Source organism: Triturus cristatus, chromosome 4_1 (assembly GCF_964204655.1).
Source record: "Triturus cristatus chromosome 4_1, aTriCri1.1, whole genome shotgun sequence".
In the NCBI taxonomy this organism is placed as follows: domain Eukaryota; kingdom Metazoa; phylum Chordata; class Amphibia; order Caudata; family Salamandridae; genus Triturus; species Triturus cristatus.
The window spans coordinates 1,248,256,080-1,248,280,346 of NC_140585.1; the positions used below are offsets into that span (position 1 = coordinate 1,248,256,080).

General features: G+C 42.7%; 1 protein-coding gene across 1 annotated transcript in view; it reads left to right on the plus strand.

The window, feature by feature from the left end:
* The window catches only part of SP1 (Sp1 transcription factor), a 92,685-nt gene extending 79,382 nt beyond the window's left edge, over nucleotides 1-13,303 (plus strand). The window contains exon 6 of the mRNA XM_085654676.1: nucleotides 12,705-13,303. Within this exon, the coding sequence (XP_085510802.1) occupies nucleotides 12,705-13,015 (311 nt within the window). The 3' untranslated portion in view covers nucleotides 13,016-13,303. The remainder of the gene's footprint in view (nucleotides 1-12,704) is intronic.
* The last annotated feature ends 10,964 nt before the right edge of the window (nucleotides 13,304-24,267 follow it).

The window sequence follows — 24,267 nt, forward strand, 5'->3', positions numbered from 1 at the left end:
CATGGGGAAGTTGTGGCTTTGCTGTTGCTTTCAATGGCAAAGGTGGTCTAGCAGTGCATGACTGCTGTGCTAGTCTGTAGTGGCAAAATGGGAAACTCATTTTACTTGAGGAACCTCCAAGTTGGCACAACCATTGCCGCAAGCACTGGTGTACCCCTCTAACTTGCATGCCCTGGGTACCAGGGTACCATATACTAGGGAATTTTCAATTGAGTACTGCCAATTCAACATACACTTTAGGGTCTGGGGCACTGAGGCCAGATCAGCAGGCCGCGGTGCACTTGTGAGTCTTGATGGTGACCATACAAAAAGACCTTTCTTTACAGACGTCCTGAATTTAGTCCTGCCCTGCACAAGGGCTCTTGTGCACAGGACAATTGCCCACCACCATCGCCCCACTCCTGGACACCCGTTTCCTCACCCAGCATCCTACCCTGAGAGGTTGGTGGTCTAAGCCGCCACCTCCAGGATCAACCAGGGCGCATTTCTTACCACTCCACCGGATAGGAAACCCAAAAGGCTGGCTGCCTTTGGCAAGAGGATATTCTTTTCTGTCAGCCTAGCACTGTGATTGGTAAAAACCATCTGCCTTTTGGGTCGATGACACACAACTGTGTGGTACTCTGTTGTGCAAGTGCTGGCTATGGTCTCGTAGGAGGCCCGAGCCATACACACCCAAGCCATTTCAAAAGGATGAGATGCAGCAAAGTTCACCATCCGATTTGGACTGGATACGACCAACTCACTGGGCAGAGCAATTGCATCTTCTGTGTTGAACCACTGTATTTTCAGATAATGTTCACTCTTCCCTCATGGACATGGCCTTTTTGGTGAAAAGGCTGACTCTGGCCCTGGAATGCTTTAAAGACCAAAAGCTACGGCCAAGTCTTTGAGGCTCTCCATTGTCCCTGCCAACCCCATTCTGGCTTTTGCTCTTTCTGTGGCTACAGTAGGGGCTACCAACTGTATCCTTACTTGCCCAGCCAGCAAGTCAACCGGCTTCCCAGCCTTTTTGTGGTTGTAAACTCGTTTCCCATGTGGCCACACCAGCCAGAGGTCGAGCCAGTCCTGCAGCCTCAAGACCCATTTAGTTAGAAGTTATACAAAACACAGCCGACGAGTGGGGGCAGGATCTACCATAATTTGCCCCACTGGCATCCATAACATTGGACAAGTGGATTTTACAAATGGTCCATAGAGGCTACTTCATCTTCTTTCTGCATCCAACCACCCATGCCACCCACTTGCGACTGGCTGAGTGTTGGTCCTTGTGGCAAAAGGGCCATCAAGAGGGTTCAAGCATCAAAAGTGGTTGTGGTTGCTATTTCTGCTACTTTATGGTGCCCAAAAAGGATGAAGGCCTCCGTTCTTTTCTAGACCTTCTCACTCTCTTCCACAAAAGAGGTTCAAGATGCTTACGGTAGCTCGGGTTCTATCTGCCCTTGCTCCTGGAGGTAGCGTTAGACTTACAGGACGCATATTTCCACATCCCCATCCTGCCTACTCTCAGGTAGTACCAGCATTTCACGAGGGGCCAAGAGCACTTTCAGTTCGCTGTGCTCCCCTTTGGCCTTACTGGCGCTCCTCAGATGTTCACTATGATGGTGGTTGCAGCACATCTGTAGAGGTCAGGGGTTGCAGACTTCCCCTACCAAGATGACTGGCTGTTGAATGCGCAGTCGCCGTAGACAGTCTTCTTCCATCTCCAGACTACGGTGGACCTCCTGCACTTGCTGGGGGTTCACTATAAAGTTCCAAAGTCATTCCTGACTTCCTCTCAGATGCTCTTTTTCGTCGGAGCTGTTCTGGACAAGGTGCAGTTTCGGGCTTACCCTCGCAAATAAGATAATCTGGCTATGATTCTGGTGTTTTCAGCCTCTGTCCTGGATTTTGGTGAGACTGAATGAGGCTGTTGGGCCTCCTGTATCCTGAATCCTGTTAGTGACACCTGCCCATTGCCACATGCGGGCTGTAGTGAGACCCAAAATTCCAGTGGGCACTGCTTCAGTGGAATCTCTCCAACCTAGTCCAGATCTCGGAGGGAACTGTAAAAGATCTGCAGTGATAGCATATGCATCAAGATTGAGTCAATGGCAGACACTTCTACCTTCCCAAACCAGAGCCGACTCTAGAAACAGATTCATCAATTTTGGGTTGAGGCAGCCATTTGGGAGAGGCAGAGATCAGAGGACTCTGATCTCTGGTGAAGTCTTGGCTGCACATCACCTTGTTGAGCTTCGAGCAATCCATTTGGCATCAAAGCCTTTCTTCCTTCCATCAGGGGAATGCTGGTTAAGGTGTTCATGAACGAGAACATCGCCAACAAGTATTGCAAAAGCAGGGTGGGTAGGGTGGTGGACCCTTTACCAAGAAGCACTGCGCCTCTGGACATGGCTGGAGCGCCACTGCATTTCCCTGGTGGTTCATCACCCGACTGGCTCTCTGAGCACCAGAGCAGACAAACTCTGCTGTCGATGCCTAGCGGATTACGAATGGTGTCTCCACACCAAAGTGGTGCATGGTCTCTTTCAAGACGTGGGAGAGCCTTGGTTAGATCTTTTCACCACCAACAAGAATGCAGTGTCCGCAGTTCTGAGCGCTGAAGTTTTCAAGGTAGCTCTCACTCTGAGACGCATTTCGTCTTAAGTGGAGCTCAAGCCTTCTGTATGCCTTTCCCTCAATATCACTTGTGTCCAGAGTTCTCAAGAAGACCACTTTGTGACATGGTGTGCATCCAAGGTTATTGCTCCTCTTCCTGCACCCCTCTACCAAGTTTTGATGTTTGTTCTTTCTCTGGCCCGGCAACGCTCTATTTTGTACACTGTCTGGGACACACATTCTCTGTTAAGTAACCTGTACCTGTTTTTAATGGACTTCAACACGTGTTCACTCAAGGACAATTCAGCAGTCCCAAATCGGAACTGAATCTGGTCTTAACATTTCTCATGTGCACACCCATCGAACCCCTGCACAATTGCCCAATTTGCCTACTCGCCATCAAACTGCTATTCTGATAGCAATAATGTTGGCCAGGAGCATCTGCAAACTTTAAGCACTCTCTGTGCACCCTCCTTACACAACACTCTACCCTGAAAAACTGGTTCTCATGATCCTTGCTCGCTTCTTCTGTAGGTTGCAGCAGCACCCTTTCATGTAGACCACAATGTCTGCTTGCCTACCTTCTTTGCTGTGCCTCACCCTTCTAAAGAAGAGAAGAGACTCTACTATCTACACCCAAAAGCAACTTTGTTGTTCTAACTTGATTGTACCAAAGAATTACAGGTGGACAAGCAACTCTTCATTTGGTAAGTTGTAGGGGGGGGGGGGGGCGTGAGGATGTGCAGAAGAGAACCATCTCATGATGGGAAGTGCTCTGTATAAAAATCTCCTATAAATTGGTCAAAAAGCAACCCACTGAGGGCTTGTAAGCACATTTCACCAGAGCAAAGACAGCGACGACAGTGTTAGCTTGAGGAGTTCCTGTCTTGGACATCTGTCAGGCAGGAACGTGGGTCACTACACATGTTCACCAAACATTATTGTTTAGACAGTCAGGTCTGTTGTGATGGGCATTTTCCATGTTTGGTCTTGCTGGACATTTTGGTCTAATCTGTTAGCAGATCCACCTCTGGGGAGGTAGTGCTTGGGTATCTTTTCTAAAGTAAGGAATCTGTCGGTAGAAGTCTATCAGTTGATCAAGTTACCTACCTTCAGTAATCCCTTATCTGGTCAAGACTATCTAGTCGCTGATTTCTTACCTATACTCCCTGCTCTGCAAACTGATTTCTGTATCAGTTGCTGAGGAGGGATCCAACAGTATAAGTAGGCAAGGTTCATTCTAGGCTAGTAGATTTAGGACATCGTCTACAATGTGAGTTAAGGCGGTTTCTGTACTGTGACCTGATCTGAACCCAGACTTGTATTGGTCAAGAAGTTGAAAATGATCAATGTTATTGCAGAGTTTAGTATGTACATATTTCTCGAGTAATTTGGCTAGTCATGATAGTAGAAGTAGGTCTGTAGTTAGGCTCAGATAAATCTGCCTTAGGTTTCTTTGGTATGCAGATGACTTGACCAATCTTGTGGCAATCTGGAATGAGGCCTTGCGTGAGGGATTCATGTAAAATAGATGAGGTAAGCTCTTTAAAGAGTTTGGTGGACATCGGATCGTTGAGGTGATTTGATGGTTTTAATGTAGCTAATATGTTAAGCAGCTCAGGATCAACCGGAAGTCTGAAAGTATTCCACAAAGCATCATTTTTTTGAGTAAAGGCAACTGGAGTGATCATAGGAAAGCTCATCGATGGTGAACCAGAGGCCGAAGAGTAAAGAGCTTGATTTTGCAAGTCGGTTAAGAGTTGCAGATCTAATTCGATCTTTCTTGTTTTTTCAATAAAATGGGCTGAGAATTCCTCACTACTTGGGATTGAGTCTTTGTGATTAGTTTATTAGAGTGTTGGTTCGATTTGTTGTTTGGGGATCTCTAATAGTTTTTTAGTTCTATTTTTGGTTTTGTCAAGTTGCGATGTAAAGTGATCAGATCTAGCGCTGCATATATGTTTGTTATAGGCATTTTAAGTCTTCCTAAGTAGTTTGAGGTTAGCTAGGGAAGAAGTTCTCCATGATCTTCAGCGAGCCGAAGATTAAGTCGTTCCTCGTTAAGGGAGCTGTTGAACCAATGTTTAGAATGCTTGGTAGGGATTCTTTTGAGATGTGGAGGAGCAAGTGCGTTGAAGATATCCGTCATGGAATGAGTGTAGCGGTTAATGAGATCGTCCAAGTTTGTCATGTTGTGAGGCAGCTGAAGAAGAATATTACTCATATTGGTAAGATCATTTATGTTCAAGTTTCTCAGATCTCTAGACCATTGTTTGTTTTTTCGAGGTTGACCTTGTCTGATCAGTATTTTTTCCATTATGCAAAATGAGATTGAGGTGATCTGACCAGTCAAAGTGCTATCTCATCAGGCTGAATTACGTTATCTTTGACTATGATGAGATCTAGGGTGGAACCTTTGATATGCGTAGGCTTTTTGCAGATTTGGATAAGATTCAGGTCGTATAGGAAGGTCTTGAAGGTGTTTACTAATGGATCATTTTCATTGTTCCAATGCAGGTTGAAATCCCCAAGGAAGATATGGTTGTGAGATTGGTCCGCTTTCACTGATCTGGTCTCCATCATTTGTTCAATGAACACAGGGTTAACTTCAGGGGTGGTAGTGTGGAGTGTACATATTATTTTATCATTGTTACAGATTTTGGGTTCCAGGTGTTCGTATGAGGACACCAGAGCCGACTAACTGTCTCAAGTAGAGATTAGATCGATGGATGGATGCAAGCCACGCCACCTCCAGTTTAACTAGTCTCTCCATTCTAATTATCTTGTAGTCCGGGGGAACTAGAATGTCCAGGTTTGGTGTAGAGGTTTCCTTGAGCCCAGTTTCAGTTCGGAACAGGAGGTCTAGATCATGTGAGAGGATCATGTCTGCAATATCAGCTGCGTGTCTTACTGCTGATCTGCAATTAAAAAGCATCGATTTGATGTGAGATTTGGTGACAACGCTTTCGAAGTGTTCGGTTTGGACCGTAAGTTCATTTTCCTTGTTCATAGATCTGATGTTAACACTGGGTTCTCTAAAAGGATTGGAGGTAATAGTTTGTATATTGAAAGTAGAAGGAGCAGATACAGTATGGACTGAATTGTAGGATAGTTATAGAGAGTTAATGTCTGTATCAGTCAAGTGATCGGTAACCCTATTAGGTCTGAAGTGATTGTTAGCGTATGGGCGAGATTTCCCGTGAGTATTCCCTAAGTTATCCCTGGCCAAGATTTCCCTTTGGAAGTAATTGAGCATAGAGGAGAGGTTCTGTTGATTGGTCACAAACTCAAACTGAGATCCCCAGTTTTTCCATTGTCAAAAAGATGTGCAATAAGATCTGAATGCTTTCTTTAACTACTTTAAGATCATTCTTGATGTCATACAGCTTATCCCCACTGAACGAGGGTTTATCGTGTGTAAGGGAGTTATGGTGGTAGGTTGATAATGAGATCCATTGGAAGGTAAAGAGGAAGAGGTAATAGAGGAATCCTCATAAGAGAGGAAAGATGAAATGGGGGGAGTTGACCTGCAATTGACGGATCATGGGTGTTGAATTTGGGATGGGGGGGGGGGGGTGACATGGGTTGTAGATCTGATGAGACGTGTGTTGGTGGGAGAATTGCAGAAGAGGGATTTGCCTGTGGGCAATTTTATATTGGAGGGTGGGGGCCCCCAAAAGTTCCCTAGATTGTTGTTAATGCAAACTATAGAGTGATGTTTCCCAGTCAAATGTTTAGAGGGTTCAGGGCGGTTCAATGAGTTGTGGAATGAGCATATTTTAGAGGCTGTACGCAGGCTTGGATTGACCCCAGAGGAAACTCCGCTAGTGCATTGTGTGGGGTCAGCCTGATATCTGGTAGGGGAGGAAGATGTCATGTAGGAGGTAGTGTCGGTGGCAACGCATTGGGGTTTCACTGAAGTTGTTAGAGTTGGTATTGTTCTTGTGACAGAGAAGTTACAATGTTAGCCATCACATTTTTAATTCTCTTAAAGCTTTGTCAAATTGTTCTAGGTTTTGATCCGATGATTGAATAAGAGTGAGCCCATTGTTGTATAAGGAAATGGTGAGGTCACCTTCGAAGATTGGCGAGGGAATAATGGATAGTCTAAAACTATGAAGGGTTTTCTTTCTTGATTTGTCACTGAGCATGGATGTAAAGGCTTTTCTCCATTGGGCTCTTGAGTTCGTACAGAAGATTAGGTCGTTAACAACTTTGCCTTTAGACGTGCATATGTGTGAATCAGATACAAGTGTTTCCAGGTGCCTCTTGAGAAGGTTATGTTTGAAGTTCTTAGTGTTTTTTTTCGATAGGTTAGGAGGGTAAGTAATCTTAAAGGTATAGTGACCCACCGGTGAGAGAAGGTCATCGATAGGGCTGGTTATGGTTAGCGCCATGGTGAGGGGGGAGACCAAGGAGCAAGTTAAAACTTGGTATGATATGTGCACTAATCAAGTGGCATTATGTATTTGAAGGGATAAGTCATCGGCTTCCGCCGTAGAATTTATATTGACGAATAGTGGGCAGAATAATCCTAGCCTAAATGGTGATAGATAAATCCGTGCGCGAGATGGTGGCAGAGTGAGATCGCAGTACGACTTGCCTGTGAATGATAAAAACCCTTCTAAGATGGCCGTTCCCATGCATAGCTGGATTTGAGTCCTACTTTACTCTCATGCAGGTCAAAAACGCTCATAGTCCTCCTTTGACTTCAATTACTACCTTGGGCTGGAGTCCTACCTTTCTTTCAATAGAATTCAGCTGGGCCAGGGTTCCCTTTTACTTTCAGAGACCTTCTTGGGCCGCAATAATCAATCTGGTGGGACAGGGATCTTGCCACTGGGAACGCAGATTGAGCTGGAAAGTGGGCCAATTGAACTGTGAAAAAGAGATAGTGATCGTGGCAAACACAGTCCACAATCCTGCAAACCCTTCCTTACTTTCCCTTCCCCTTCTGCAAGTTGTTCCAGAAAATAGTTTGCTGTGCTGTTGGGACAGAGTCCCCTACAAAGAAGGCAGGCTTTCATAAATGTTTACTTAATGACTCTCAAATCCTATTCAGGCCCTCCCAGTGCCTTTCCATATCTCCACCCCAGTAGGAATTTGCATGCTGCACACTCCTCCAGTCTACTGCCTGTCTTTGCTTTCTACATTAAAAGTATTGGGAGTTCTCTTCTTTCTTGTCCAGAAGCCACAATGGCGTTAGCCCCCATCCGGTCCAAACCTGGGAAAACATGGAGGGGCAGCTTCGTTCCATAGTAATTATGCATGTATAAGGATTGGGATGTATCAAATGGAGGACTCTTCTTCCTCTCTAAATTACCCCAGTCATGGGGCAGGTCTTTTGGTTGGGCGGTTGACCTCTCTGAACAGTATCCTGCTTCAATAGTAAGCAGCCCGGCACCAGTTAAGTGCCAGCTTCCACCTCTGCTTTGCTGGTTAAGTTCTGACCTCCGCCAGCTCACTCTAGTGTGCATCTGTGCGCCATGGGGTCAGTGGGACCTGCTTCTCTGCCTGTGCCGGAGGCCTGTATGCCGGCGCCTTTCAACCCCTACTGATGCAGCTGGCGCTGACTGATTTACTTAAGTTGTCTCCCTTTTGCCGCAGAATACTATGGTGTTTATTGTTTCGTTGGTGCTAATGAATGTCCTGTATAGCTCTGATACGGTGGCACTCATGCGGGTGACCAATCTTGGGCATCCTTTGCACTTTTCTTAAACTTCAGTGAAGGACTTATTTTCAGAAGGTCAGTCATGCGGCAAACATTTTATCAGGGAACCTCCAATCATGTTGCTCTACACTGAGCCGCTATTGCATTTTAATGCAGCACTGCTAGAAGACCATGTCTTTTTGAGTTGGGCCAAATTCTGTGCAAATCACCCACTGTTTACTTCATGATAGTTTTCGTCTGCCTCCAGGTGACTTGAAATTTCTGCCCTCTCATCTGCTACCTGATCGTCTATAAACCCTTGTTTTTCCAAGAATAAATGCAGGCCTTTTTACCTCCTCATTGACAGCCTCTGTAGCTCAAGAATGTAGGAAAGAAGTTGTAATGAAAAATTTCCTAGTAACCATGACGGAAAGTTTCAATTCTATTAAGGACGCGGAGGCGAGGATTATGCTGTAACTTCCTTTATTCCTACAGCCAGCAGTATTCAACTCCAACAATAACAAAAAACTAGCACTCCCAAGGTGCTTGGGTAGTTCATAGTGTCCACCAATCAGCATGCCCCGTCACCCCCGAAGGCGTGTGCTTCCCGGGTCAACTCCTCTTTCGAGACAGCGCCCAGAATTAATGTCCAACTCGTCACTCGTTCTTGACTCCATCAGATCCTGAAAGAAAGAACCAGAGGCCCATGACTATGTTCTCCAGTGCGAGATAAACAACCATTCAAAACCACAGAAGCAGGATGACTGAAGGCATGCTATTGAAACCATTAAAAAGAGAATACTTATACCATACGAGGCCCCGCTCACCCAAGGAAAGGCAAGCTACTAAATCCATTTTCCGGGCGGGAACAGGAGGTCTCCAGAGCTCTGGGTGGCAATAATCCTCGCCTCCGCATCCTTCATAGAATTGAAACTTTCCGTCATGGTTACTAGGAAATTTTTCATTCTATGTCAGGACCGGAGGCGAGGATTATGCTTGTTCAAAGCTTATCCACCACCAGCGAGGCCATATCCATGACTGGCTTAAAGTAGAACCTCTTAAACATCGAATCCGATGACCAGTCTGCTGCGTTCAAGATATCCTCCAACCTGGCACCCAGGGAGAAGGCCTTTGACGCCATAGCACCTCGCACAGAATGGGCTCCAAACTGCGAGACATTTATGCCCGCCTCTTGCATCACCCATCTGATCCAACGAGCTATCGTTGGTGGTGAGACAGCTTTGAAGGGCTTACGTAATGAAAGCAACAACTGACGTGCGCCTGGAGGGCAAGTCTCTTCAGTCATGGACTCATATTCCTTAAGACACCTAACTATGCAGAGCTTAGGGGAATGATCGAAAGCTGGATATGAAATGATCCTAGAGTCCGACTTCGTCCTCCTGACAATGTGGAAGGTAACTCCTTGAGGTGTATACACTGTACCCGAAATGTCCAGAGCTCTAACATCTGAGACTCTGCGACATGAAACCAGGCATAAAAGCATCGCCAATTTTGCTGACAATTCTTTCCTGGACAGGTATCTATTGGCCTGCCAGGACTTGAACAGACGAAGGACCTTGTTAACGTCCCAAAGAGAAGAATATCTGGGTTCTGGAGGGAGCGACAAGCGAATGCCTCTCAGCAACTTACAAACCATTGGATGCTCCCCCACGGGATGACCCTGGACCGGCATATGCCATGCCAAAATCGCTGAACGATAAGAGTTAATCGTTCTATAGGCAAGGCCCTGTCCCCTCACCGCGTCCGCCACATGAAAATGCGGCGCGAGAAGAAACACACGGGCGCGAGACGGAGAAGCTCTCCTATGCACGTTAAGACTGGCAAAAACCCACAGGCAGCAATCGTCAAGTAGTAAACATGAAAGCTCTGTAAAACACAAACATTAATACAATAATCGTGTGAGAGAAAGAGAAATCAACTTAACTGCGTGGCAGCAGGAAAGAAAGAGGAGTTGACCCGGGAAGCACACGCCTTCGGGGATGACTGGGCATGCTGATTGGTGGACACTATGAACTACCCAAGCACCTTGGGAGTGCTAGTTTTTTGTTATTGTTGGAGTTGAATACTGCTGGCTGTAGGAATAAAGGAAGTTACAGCATAATCCGCGCCTCCGGTCCTGACATAGAATCTAGGTTCCCGGCTTATTGTTAATGCAATCCCATATGCCTGTTGGCATATTACTCCGGTGATCTGTAGGAAGAAGCACAGATGCTTGTTTCCTTTTTAACAGAACACCCGAGAGGATATTTTGCAGAAATAGTTTGAGACAGATTTGTCGGATTTCAAGTCATAATGGCACGCAGGGAGCATCCCCACTTCCCTCCCAACTGCTATTGGTTTAGAACAGGACTTGTGGCCTGCATGGTTTGGCATTCTGTAATAGGGTGGGCTTGAGGCGCCGCAAAATTATGTTCGGTGGGATTATGCCACCCACACAGGTTCAAGTTTGTATGAAGTAAAAAAAAAATCATAAAAAATGCAAACCGTACTAGTGAAGTTGATGTTAGAATTGGTTATGGGAACTTATTGTTAGAAAAAAAAAACTAGAGATTAATTTTAAAAGCCAAATAGAAATCGTAAAGCAGTTAAAAAGCAATAGTTATGGTTGGCTCCTCAAACCATAATTCATACACCAGCCACTCATCCCATAACTCAAATATCAAATGCAAAGCTTACGACCTCATAAAATTTATATCCGAAGGAAGAACGCCTCAAAGCTCAACGTCACTAAATGCCACATATTCACACAAATAGTACTATATTCATTGTCTTATTTATAATTTTCATGGTAGTGTGTGTTCACTTTTTTCCTCAGTTTAAAGTAAGTGTTGCAGTCAGTCTGTGATGCATCAAACAGTATTTTTATGTTGATATTAGTAAACTGTGGTAATATCGAATTTGACCTTTGCACTTTAGTAACCGGTCCGTATGCATTTATTAGTATAGTTGCTCTAAGTAACATTGGTTTATGGTAGTGGAATTTATAAAGCACACAACGATCACCTGAAGTTATCATGGCGCTACCGCTCAAAGGAGAGATGGGAAAAACCCCGGAAGAAACTGAGGCAGAGCCAAAAGCCCTTCTAAAAAAAAAAAGGCAGGTCATCGATGAGCACCTAAAAACATCTAGAGAAGACAGTGGACGAATATGCAAGGGGAGCAGATTCCAGACTCTGGGAGCCAAGAAGCTCCATCCATCTCTCGTAGAATTAGAAAACCGAGACACAACCAATAGATGAGCCTTAGAACATTGGTTCACTTATTTTCTACTATTGTGGTTGCTGAAGATTTTGAAGCATTGCAGATGGCTTAAAAATGTACAATGTAGAGGTATCCCACTTGGAGGTAGTTTAACTCAGTGTTTTGGTAATGTGTGTAGTGTATTTTAATTAACTACGGAGGGTTGTCCATAAGGCCATGCAGAAGGTGTCTTTTCAGTGGCAAATGTGTACCATAATCCTCTTGACTTACATTTGTGGCTAGTGTCAAGTCTTTAAGAGGGTAATCCCATTAGGATGAATATAAAAATGGCCATGAGTGTAGCGTGCTCAATTGCTTTAAATCCACAAATTTTGTAGGGCAGTGTAGCAATAATTGTAGGATGTGATTTGAGATGTCATCAATGATGTAATTTAATAGATCATGAAAGATCTAATATGTGAGGGTATATGCAGTGCATGGCGTGTGTTCAAGATAAATTTAGCTCAGTAAAGTATAAATAGAAATTTTTAGATTGGTATATTTTTAAAATTATCATAAACAGCTTTTATCTTTTTTCAACTCCAGATTATATCAACAGTTTAACCTTTGGGTTTTTTCTGTAAGTTTTTTAAAAAATAAAGTAAGGTCTTATTACTATACCCAACTAGGTACCTGTAAACGTTTTTTCTTTCTTAGTGAATTTGTCAGTTTAAATAAAATTATATTCAGTCAACTGCTCCTACTACACATGCCATTTGGCTGTGTACAGCAGGGTGGTGGCCACAGAGCCCTGCCTCTGGCCCCCCTCAACTGCAGGGGTGGTGGGGTGGGTACCATATTTTAAAAATATTTTCAGGCCATAGGGATAGGCCTATACTTGTATCCTCAGTTGCGGCCATACAAGCAGACTACTGGACTGGACCCACTAGCCATGCTCTCTCTCTCGTTCGTATCATGGTATGATGCATTGTTAGAACTTAGTGACAAAATATAAAACAATTATACATCCATGGTCCCCCATCTGTTTAAATCTATGCAGTAGTTTGTGATGCTACAATGGTATGACTCCAATAGTAAAAACCGGATCTGAGCTTTGAAATATTTGATGGGTTTCATGCATTTAGCCAACTTGTGATACATCATTAAGAAACTGGCCAACAGTGTAGGTCTCTTGTCAGTTTCTTTACTGTGCAATCTTGTATCAGTCTTGTTAATACTTGCTTTTTTCATCTAGGGGAGAAGAAATTTGCATGTCCAGAATGCCCAAAGCGTTTTATGAGGAGCGATCACCTATCCAAGCACATCAAAACGCACCAAAACAAGAAGGTTTCGCCCAATAGCACCGTGACTATGACCAATGTCCCTATGGATACCGGTTCCGACTGCAGCACACCATCTACTCCCACCCCTCAGACTCTCATCACTTCAGGCATGGTGGCCATGGAGGCTATCTCGCCCGAGGGCATTGCTCGACTGGCTAATAGCGGTATCAACGTCATGCAGGTGGCTGACCTCTCCATCAACATAAGTGGCAACGGATTCTGAGGGCTTGATTGACTTGTGGAACTATATTCAAAAGTGGTGGTGGAAATGGGGTAGTGTGGTCCAAATGACAGCAAAGGGTACAGGTCAGGATGCGCATTTGCCAGACGTTCTGACCTTGCCCTTCTGGTTTGAACATTATGACAAACCTTTGTGGTGGGTACAGTGCCTGCAAGCAAGAGCTGATGTTTGTTGTTGACCTCCTTATTCTGCCCCCACGCCCATTTTAAGGTATACCTAAAGCCATCATGCCTTGATAAATGTATATTATCAATGCAATACTTTTTAACTAAAAACAGATTCTATATATATATATCTATATATAAAAAATATAAAATTATAAATTGAGTTCATTGGGGAAAAAAAGAAAAAGAAAGCAGTGCTTAAGACCAAAGTGTTTTGGTCGCCTTAGAGAGCCTTATCTTTGACTATATGGCGCGTGGGCGGGCTCTGACTGACCAAGGTTTCATGAGAATGCTATATTTTTTTTGTATGTTATTTTACACACATTCATATTATTGTTCCTGCTTTTAATTGCGTTTTAGGTTTCTCACTTTTTTGCTGGGACTGCTAGCAAACAAAATACATTTTGTTTGTAAATCTGCGGTTGTTGGTGCGCTTAAGAATTCACTGTAAACTCTTTCCACCCTTTTTTTTTTTTCCAGCTTTGCTTAGAAGGTACTTTTCATCATAGCAGAATTTGCCCTGTAGGTTTAACGCTGGCACAACGTAACTAGAGCGAGCAACTACCGTCACATAATTTTTGAAGATCTAAATCCTTTAAGCAGTGTCCTTTTTGAATTTATATTCACCAGAAGTGGTTTGTCTTTCTTTTTTTTGTTGGAATAGTTGCCTTCAGCTTATGTGCTTTGTCGATTTTAGCAGTGCACATGCCAGGAGTACAACTTTGACTCTTAGTTTAAAAAAAATGATGGCTCTAATGTGGAAAAGGTGGATCCCAATCGGGGTAATTTAATTTGTTTGAGGACACTGGTTGCTAGCTAATCTTCACATCTGAGGGTAGGGGAAGATCTTTCTCGAGCCTTGTAAAAGAGGTGTAAGAAGCTGAGCAGTTACAAATCTTTCAACATGCAGCACTTTCCTGCCGAGCTCTCTGCTTCTTCACAGCATTTTTGAGTGCGTCTGAAAAATCTCCTCTTGCGTGATCCTCTAAAATTCAAAGTGCCTCATGTGTTCTTAATCACTACAATTCTTTCCTCAAACTGCCACGTGTAGCTCTAATTAATTGTTTTTAATTAATGATTTAATAGGAAGAATTTTGGTTTACAATTGGTAACTTTCTGCATGACCAGTCCTGGGTTGGTTACATTAACTTATGAAATCACTGCAGATCTCAAATTTGACAACTATTATTTTTTGAAGCCATTTTGCAGTTCATTTATACCACTTGTCCTAAGGCTCGCTATGTTATTGGTGGTATCTTGCCAGCCAAACACATCAATCAATTAACCAGAAAAGAAAATACAATTCTGCTGTGAAAGTGTAGCGTATAGAATCTGTCCGATTTATTTAGATTCTACCCCACTTTTCCTTACTGGACGACTCTGAACATTTAAAATAACTGAAAAACACAGACTGAAAAATACACAAAGTTGCTGAGGAGGTGTGTTAAGTAAGAATGAGTTTGTGCTCCAGGGCTCTGCTATATGGGATTATGTTATTTGATTAACTGCCTTGCATTGTGCATTTGTTTTTCGAAATATTATTTTTATATATTAATAGCATTTTTATGAAAATGTATACTTGTTAAATATTTGTTATAGACATTATGGGCCTCCCCTATATTGCATCCAAACCTATGCTGCATTCAGTTCTAAACGGGATGAGGGGTCGTGAGTGGCAAAATTCCCTTGTTATATTTAATTCCAGTTTCCAGAGTTTTTTGCTGGCAGCCTGCCCACGTATATGACACCTTACATAGAGCCCATGTAAGCAGATTTTGATTAATGTTGTATAGGATGAAGAAGCAGTTGCTTTTCTAGTGCACACTTCTTGTGCTCATGTAACTAACCTCGATTTTTCTAGGACTGTCAGTTTGGACCTCCTCTGAAATTGCAACTTTGTTTAATGGCAGCGGTAAAAACTAAGTGGCAGAGCATTGCCTCGTTGAACCAAAAATGTGTACTTTCAGCTGAAGCTTCACAAGCCTTGAGAAAAGGGTTCTGATGGGAGTTCATGTCTATACAGTCAAATTGCTGGAACTGTGGTGAGGAAATCGGGTATGGGAGAGCGGAGTTGTCGGAGAAGCCTCTGGAAAATGCAGCTTTTCTTTCAAAGTGTCTTCGACTGATAGTGCTGTTTTTTTGACGTTGCAGTTTAAATTTATTTGTTGTTTGATCATCTGGTTTCGTTCTTTTCACAAGATTGTAATTATGTATGAAATCCCTCCAGCGTTTGGCGGCTTCTGACTAATCTCACTTACATGTCCACACTGTTTTACTATTTTGTATCTTCTTTTGGGACTGTTCATTTTATGAGGACGTTGTGGCAGACGGATGCTCAGATCAATCTGAGGCGCCCAAACACAGTTGTATGTGTAGGAAGTTCAGGTTTCAAAATGTCCATTTGTTAAAGACTTTAATCTTGGGGGAGTGATTTTAATATAGTATTGAAGGGCACCATATTTGTTGAACATGTTTAGTCTTTTATTCTAACACTGATAGTTATTGCTTGACAGGCTGCAAGGTATTTTGATTTTGGGCCATCAGGGCACAATTGAAATATTTTTTTTTTTTTTTTTTTTTAAATGTTAAATCATTGAAGCCATCCATTTTGAAGCGACCTGTGGTACAGCAGCTGCAGCACACATTGATGGCATTGGATGTTTGCGATGGACAGTGCATCTTCGGACGTTGTCTATTGTGTACACTGAAAGCAAAATGTTTCTGTCTGGTATGTCACAGCTTGTTCAGCACCCTAAACACCCTTTTGTGCTTGGGTATGGCCATTACGAGTGAGTCAAACTCAACACAAGGCACAATGTGTAAGGATTTCTATCTGGGATGATGGCAGGCAGGTTGGCTGATTTTTTTGCACTCAGATTTATCAGGTTAATGCGTTTAAATCTTGTATACATCATCGAAAATCACATCGTGATTTGTCAGTTTTATATGTACAGAGTATGTATGCTAACACACATATATTTATATATATGTATATTTTGTACCTTTTTCTACCCAAAACCGTAAACTGTGTGAATTTGTGTGACTGCCGCTATAACTTTTGTACCAAAAATTATGGATTAAAATGGAAGGTGATTTGTCACTTTAAAAGTTTTTAAAGTTTTAAGAAACAAAATTGCATTGAGTAGGAAACCTTTGTACTACTTCCTGTATTGACACCCCGACGCCCCCCCCCCCCCCTTCCCAAGACTGAAGATGTTGAATTAGTTCTTCAAAGTCACATGCCTGTTCGAAAAGTGAATGTCACACTGGTCTTGCTCATTGATACAAGTAAATTGGCAGCTGACCAATCACGATCTTTGTGTTACTAACTATATTGAGCCAACGCCTTACAGATCCCCTGTCTTCGGCCGAAGCAGAGAGATTTTGTAGCGATTGGTCTCTCCACCAAGCCAGAGTTTGTTGTTTATACTTTGGAGACTAATTTGTTTCAGCCGGGTCAGTTATTGTACCCAAGCATGAGCGGTTACGTTGTGTTGTGACATGCACACATCGGCAGAAGATTCAAAAAGTCTGGGTAACCTAGAAGAGCATGAAAGGTTAATGTAAAAAGTATTTTAATTACTTATTTTGTATCCATTATTAAAAGAAAAGTTCCTACAAGCTTCCCCCTCCTCTATAGTAAGACTTTAAAGGCAGTTTTGTTTTTATTTTCTTCCTTATGTGCTTCTATAATTCCATCTCTTTACATAAGCTGTCAGTGGATTCTCGGACTGATCAGGCACAGTAAGTTGAGGATTATGGACTTTTATTTATTTTTATTCCCTTCTGGTGCCATACATCTACTTTTATTATGGTGAGAATTACTTTTGTATTTGGGAATCTGCATTTCCTTGCCCATTCATGGGAAATGGAATGGGACATATGAAATGTAGTTATTTTGATCTCAGACTCTTATTTTAAAGCACTTGCTTATATGATCAATCAGATTGTTCAGAGCTTTTTGACAGGTTTGCTTAAGGGACTGTGGCACAGTCACTTCCAGGACATCAAGCAGGGGATATGTTGAGATGAGAGCACTTTATTTCAATGGCCGGTCCTTCATTGAAGCCAATACTCGGTAGCAGTCAGCCGAGAAATAGAGTTGTTTAAAGAAAACTTACAACAGACAAGTTTCAGTTTGGAGTGATCGACATTAATTGCGGCAGAAAAGGGGTGGCAATTATTGAACATTACATTTTCCGATTTGTTTTAACAGTAGAAATTGGTAATCTGGGTCTGAACAAAACTGGCTTTCCACCCTCCATTTTAGGAACAGTTTTCGGTGGTGCCACCCCAACTGCAATATGCCTCCTCTCTACTAGAGGCTTACAATGAATTCATTTAGGGACTCGGCTGCTTGAGATTTCTTTAGCACAAGTATTGTACTTTGTTCCAAAACAAGAATAGGCTACATGAAAATGTAAAGTTCTGCTTTGAAAAATGTGTACCACAAAAGATTACTTATGGCTTGGTTTGATTTAAAGCCACTGTTAAATGATAATGTCTGTATGACAACTTTGAAATAATGAAACGTGTAACCACGCTGCACATTCAGAGCATGATACAGCAGACTTGCTGTTTTCTAAAGAAACTGAATTGGTTTAAATGCTGAAATACATGTTGATGCACCAAATTCCAGCATGCTTGGAAAATATTTTTACAATCCTCTAACCTCGGGTTTATATATTTTACTTCACATGGGGTTGTTTTTATACTGCTATTCTGATTGCAGATGGCTTATGCACCCAAATTAGTGTTTTTGTAAATTTCCTGGTGTGCATCCTCAAACAAGACTGCTTTGTATTTTGTTGTTTTCAGTTTAGACAGTTCCTGGATTAAATGGAATCTGTTAATTTCAGTGATATCAGCCTCCACAAAGATGCTTGCTAATGTTTGCTTGCTCAAACTAAAAAAAATGCAAAATAATTGCTTCTAGAGGTCTGATTGCCAGAGACTGAACCATTTCTAGTTCATGGAGTTGGCAATGCAGCAGTGCGTTGCAACTAGGTTCAAGCAAGCGGTTGCCTGTTTGAATGAGGTCCAGAATTTTATGCGGCCATACTGTTGTACTCTAAATTGCATGGCCCTTTTTGTCATCTAAATTAATTTGACATATTTACTAGCTTCAAATCCTAATTTAGGCTTCTGTGTACCACTTCCTTACCAATTTGAAAAAGGTTGTCCATCTCAGAAATGTTGGTTTGGTAGCTTGCCTTGCTGGGGAGTGTAAGGGAGGGGTGCGGTGGGGGGGTTCATTTGGTCAAGGCTATTGTATGAATGACTGGGGTTGATTGTGCAATTGACAGGGTCCTGAGAGTGGGGATATTTTGACACATGGTGATAATGACGACTAAGGGCCTAATTTAGAGTTTGGTGGATAGGGTGCCCCATCAAGAAATGATTGATGTATCCACCTGTGCCATGGGCTATAATGCACTTTTAATATGGTGGATGGGGCATGAAGTATCCTCTCCGTCAAACTCTAAATAAGGCCCTACATCTTTAACTATGGCTAGCCAAGGAAGGTTGTAAGCAAAGCATCTTTTTTTTTTAATGGTTATAAAATCTGCTGCTCTTGCTCAGCAATTCACATGTACAGCATGCATGTAAACTCTTTGAGAGGCTTCCTTCCATACCATTAAACTAGAATTCTTTCAGACCCCAACAAACCCCCCCCCCCCCCCCCAAATGACCACTCTGTAATGAAGAGATTTGCTTCCTGTTTGTATTATTGGCAGAAAGCGTGTGTTTTATAATATTTTAATCATGACTTCTAAACTCTCAGGAGTTAACTGTAAAAGATCATTGTCGTCAGCTGACAATTTACAATATGTCATGCAGCAGTCGTTCGTGGCCCACTGATGAAAGGCAGTGGTACTTTTTCTTTTCTGTAGAGGTACAGTTTAGAAGTTTGCTGTCCTTTGCATAGTCTACGGTTGTGCTTATTTAAGAATTATGTTGTTTCCAAGGGGCCATGCTGTGAAGAAGTTTAGCAAATGTTTGGATTTCTTTTGCCCGTTATGGCTAATCAATATAAACTTGCAGTTAAGTTCCCCTTCCAGCTACTTTAGAACCCTTCACATGGACTTTGGTAGAAAAGAATGGACCCTGGTCGAAAACTGGCTTGTCCTAGAATGTGTGAAAGAGTAAGACCGTTTTGGCTCGATGTTTGGGGGAGGCAAAGGAATAATGGGCCCTGCCTTAGACCAGTTAAAAACAATGGCATGGTTATAGCTTTCCCTGGATATCTGCGGATCTATAGCTAGTTTACTTTAAAACTGTTTCACCCTGTTATGAAAATGTTCAAATTGATATCACCAGTGCCAGAACTTTACCTTTGCTTTTTGATCAATAAACCTGTTGGTCGGTCTTATTGAGTTATCCGATCTTGCTTCGTTAATATTGAAGACTCCATATTTGACTTTGAAATGACGCTTGCTGAAGTGGCATTTTCTGGATGCATGGAAATCCCAGCTAATCGTGCAACATGTTTTTCCATTGTGGACTGAGCAGAAAGGGATTCTCTACCATAAAGGGAAGGCATAATTCCTATTACCCATCTAATGCTGTAATGAAAGGCCCACTGTCACTTGCCATGCTAGCTCACAAATTGCCGGTAAATTCCAGTCTTCTTTCTGGTGCTAGATATAGGGCCTTCGATTAAAGGGCTAACAAAGTCCCTTTTGCAGATACTTGCTCGTCTCAACAGTGCCTGGATAAACTTAACAGATCTTAATCTTATAGCATTTGGCAATAATTTGATTGTATACATGTAAAAGGCTGTTTTATCTTGTAATAATGTCATGTGCTTCTTTTAATTCTGTCACCAATGTAATAATGTCAATCTCATTTTTAACACTGATGCCATTTTTGTACAAAGATTACTTTACATGTAGTTTGTAGCTCCTTTGTAAACCAATTAAATTTTTTAAGTAAAATGGCCTCTGTTGCATTAGGTTGAGTATTCTTAAGCTTGTCTAAAGCAAGTGATGTTTGAATATGCCGTATTCATTGGTGATCTGAAATTGCAGCTTTGTGTTTGTGGGTTTTTTCCCCCACTGTATTGTCTTTTTTCTTTCAGCTGCATAAAATAATCTCGTGGTATGAAAATGTTTCCAGATCCAATCCATTTTTATATTTTACAGTAGATGGTTGTGAGGTGTGCTCTATGGGACCTTTGGCTATAAGTGTTTCTAAATCACGGAATCTTCAGTATTAAATAGCTGTACTCATTTGCAATTTAATAGAAATCTGTTACAACTGAGAAGAAATCCCTGCCCTGTCATCACTTAAAATACCCGCGTAGAGTAAACATTTTATTTTTAATTTCTTTTTACTTTCATAGGACTAAAAAAACAACTAAATAACAAAATTAGACCAAATCAAACTGTGTTTAGCAGAATTGCTGGTCAAACCTGTTTTTTAAAGAACGTTTCCTTGGGCAGTTAGCCTGGTGTATTAAAAAAAAAAAAAAATGTCGGCTCTTTGATAAAACATTCTAACTGCAGAATCCATACCTTAGAATTATCCCCAGGCGTCAAACAGGATGTTGAAATGTTTTGTTAGCAGTACACCTGCGTGCCGGTAGTTGGAGTATTCTGCCTTGAGTGGCATGCGTGGTGCCTATATAGGTGCCACCCCAGTGCGCCGACATCTGTTATTTTCTTTCTGTGCCAGCACAGATCCAGCGAGAGCTACCACATTATTCACTTTTTGACTGTGCTTTTTTGATGTTTTGTCAAAGATTTTTGAGACTTTTTCTCCTGGTGTGGCAGGGATGTCAACTAGGAAGTCTAGTTTTAAGCTTGCGTTGCCTGTCACCACAGACGTCTGTGACTGACCCCCACCTAGTCTGCCTCTGGTATCTTGAGTGCAACCATGCCGCCATGATCTTTCGATTGCCGCGCCATGAACACCAAGGCCTTGATGGACAATCTTGCAAGCTCCTTGCCACTTGATGTGCGACACCGCGACTGTCTCGATCACTGTCGTGGGGCAGGTCCCAGGATCGGTTGCAGAGATGTAGATCTTGGTTGCGCTCGAAGTTTTCTTCCAGCAAGTCCCTCAAAAAGAAGAAAAGCAAGAAGTTGAAGAGAACTTGGACTTTACCCAGTCCGTCAAAGTCATCCGGCATCATTCAAGGCCTGCTTCACGGTAGAGCCTGTGCCTGGGCCTTTTCCACGCCTCCCCGAGTTTCCGGGAGCTGGAGTGATCCCAGTCAAACTCAGCAGATTTTATGAAGCTATGCACCTTGTATTTGAGCGGCCCTTCCCAGCTGGTACACCTATGGGCCCAGCAGGTTCAGGAGGGGCCTCTACTGGTTCCCCATGGGCGGGCAGTCCCCAGTGCTAGTCAGGCCCCTTGGATGCACGTATGGATCCCGACCTAGAGCCAGTCGCACCACCTTGACCGTATCCAATGCTGGTCCCGAAGGCAACGCTTCTGGCATCTTCACTATTCTCATCCCAGACTCAGGGAACTGGATGGGTGTTTTCTGCCTCTGGTGCCTACTGGAGCTATACCCTGGAGCTTGAGTGCTATTCTTGTAGGCTAGGCTCAGGGACGATTTTGGAGAGGCCACTAGACCCTGAAAAATACCAGCCCTTGGATCTCAACCTAGACTTGGGTGAGGCCTTGGCAGATGCCATCGGAATAGACACTTCTCCAGGTACTGTCATGGTGGTGAGAAGGGCTGCCCTCAGCGGGGGGAGGGAGGGGGACAGGGGGGTCAAGACTGACGTCTTGACAGAAGTGCTTCAGCCAGGAGTGGCCCTCTCAAAACTTTTTCTCCCATTTAATGTAGCCCTCACAGGCTTCCTGCTTAGGGCTTGATCCAAGCCTTGCACATGGGCTCCTGTGAAAAGGAGAATAGCCTGCCGCCATCGCCCCTCTCTGGGGGGACCCCAGTTTCTTCGTGAAACACCCTACCCCGGTTAGCTTGGTGGTCGAAGCCTCCACTTCCCATTTAAATCCTGGCGCATTCCCTACCACAGAAAGTCCACCCTTCATACATAGAAAATACTGTTCTTCCATGGATTGTTCTAAACCAAGTGTGAGCAATCAGTATGTTTTCCTAGGGGTGTATAGGTGTAAAATACCCCTCACCCACCAAAAGGTCCCTTGGTGGCTGCGGGACATGCTACAACCATCTGAGACATGGGAGCACTTATTAGTGAGGTGATTCTATGTGTTGGTGTGAGAGTGGAGGAGTCAGAATCTAATGTTTTGAGTTAAAAAATACCGTGGTTCATTAGAGCCACGGGTAGGCATTGCCTGGGTGAGAGAGCAGCTTTGATGATTGTTTGACTACAAGCGCTCCTCCCCTTCTGTATTTAAGCTCATGGGGCCTTAGCTAGGCACCAACAATATTGTTCTCCGGAACGTACCAAATTAAGTATTGTATGGACGCATGCTTATACAGGGGTGTGGAATTTATTAAAATATCTACTTGTCCATGGGGCAGGTTGCTTCATAAATCTACTTGTCCTGTAACAAAATCCACTTGTCCCTTTGGTGCCATGTTGTGAGGCGACAAATTATGGCAGCAATCTCATTGTATAAGAGCTCTTATATAGCCTCTCTGATTATGCCAGGGCTCATACCATAGTAGTGTTTGAATACTAGCAATCCCTTTATGTTGCTACGTTTCCGCATATCTACATACTGGGACTGAAGGTAGTGGTAAACAATAGTTCCAAGGTTTGAATGTCCTTTTGAGTCTGTGCTAACCTACTAACTTGCATGTTTTAAGGGTTTTCAACAACTCTTCTCTAATCTTTTCCAATACTGAGAAATGTTGGAAATTTACTCCTGACAATGGCAGAAGTAAACCTTCCAGAAATGGGGAAAAAAGTGGTTGGAGGGAAAATAAACTTGCAAACACTCAGGTTTTCTCATGAGCAAATCTACACATGCATATTTGCTCAGGCTAAAATGCAGTTCACAAATATTTTCTAGGAGTACTATCTCTTGCCCTACTGCTGTAAATTCTTGTGAATTCACGAAAGCCATATTGCTGCCCTTAATGCAAGGACATATACCAAGGGTGCACTTTTGAGACTTTCTTTAATAACTGGGCCCCTAATTTGGTCTGGCGTTAACCATGACCGTTTGTGTTTATTAAAATTCTCTCTCTCTCTCTCAGTCTTAGCTGGCTTCACGATGAGCGACAGCGTTCTGCTCTTTCACAAGGAGCATATCGGCACACAAATTAGTTTTGTTCAGTGCCAGTAACTAATGTGGCAGTGTGTGCTTTTTTGAGACCAAAAACTATTTTTGCTTTTACCAATGTTTGTTATAATGGCGAGGGTCCGGCAGCTCTCACATCAATAAGGTTTTACAAAAACCATGCCAAAACAAGTCACGCATTGCCAAAACTAAAAAGCTGACCACCATTTCAGTCCTATTGGCTTTGCCAATGCTTGTTTATTTTTGTTTCCCAAAATCTTATTGAAACTGGTTACACTGATTTTCTAATATGAATATTTTGGGGAAATACTAGCATGCATCAACACATTTTACTAAATGATGCTGCAAAGAAATGGCACCTGAAATTTTACAGTAGTTTAGCAAAAACAAATGTTTCCTACTTTCATTTTTTAGTAAAATTTTATATTGAAAGCAAAGAATCATTAATCTTGCTTTCAAGCTTCTGCAAATATTTGCATCTAATCAGAGAGCATTCTGGGAGCATTATACAAAGCCTCATATTGCTAAACTTTGAAACCGTTTGTACACATTTTTATACTGGAACCAATGTCAGTAGTGCAGTCAGAACTTTTCATTTACTGAGAGCGCTCACCCTAATAATAAAGGCTTTCAATTAATGAACCATAAATACAAGTTTGAACAGCATTAACATATGCACACAAATATTAACTTAACTGCAGGCAGTGCCCTTCCCTGATCCTTAATGGGGCACTGCAAAACTAGCAGCCAAAGGGTTTGTGCTGCAGGGGGTTGGGCCTGCTTGTCCCAAGGACAAAATGCACATTAAAACTTGTTGCCCTTGACCCCAAACAATATGTCCTGGGCGTCGGGCTGTAGGAATTCCACATCCCTGCTTATAAT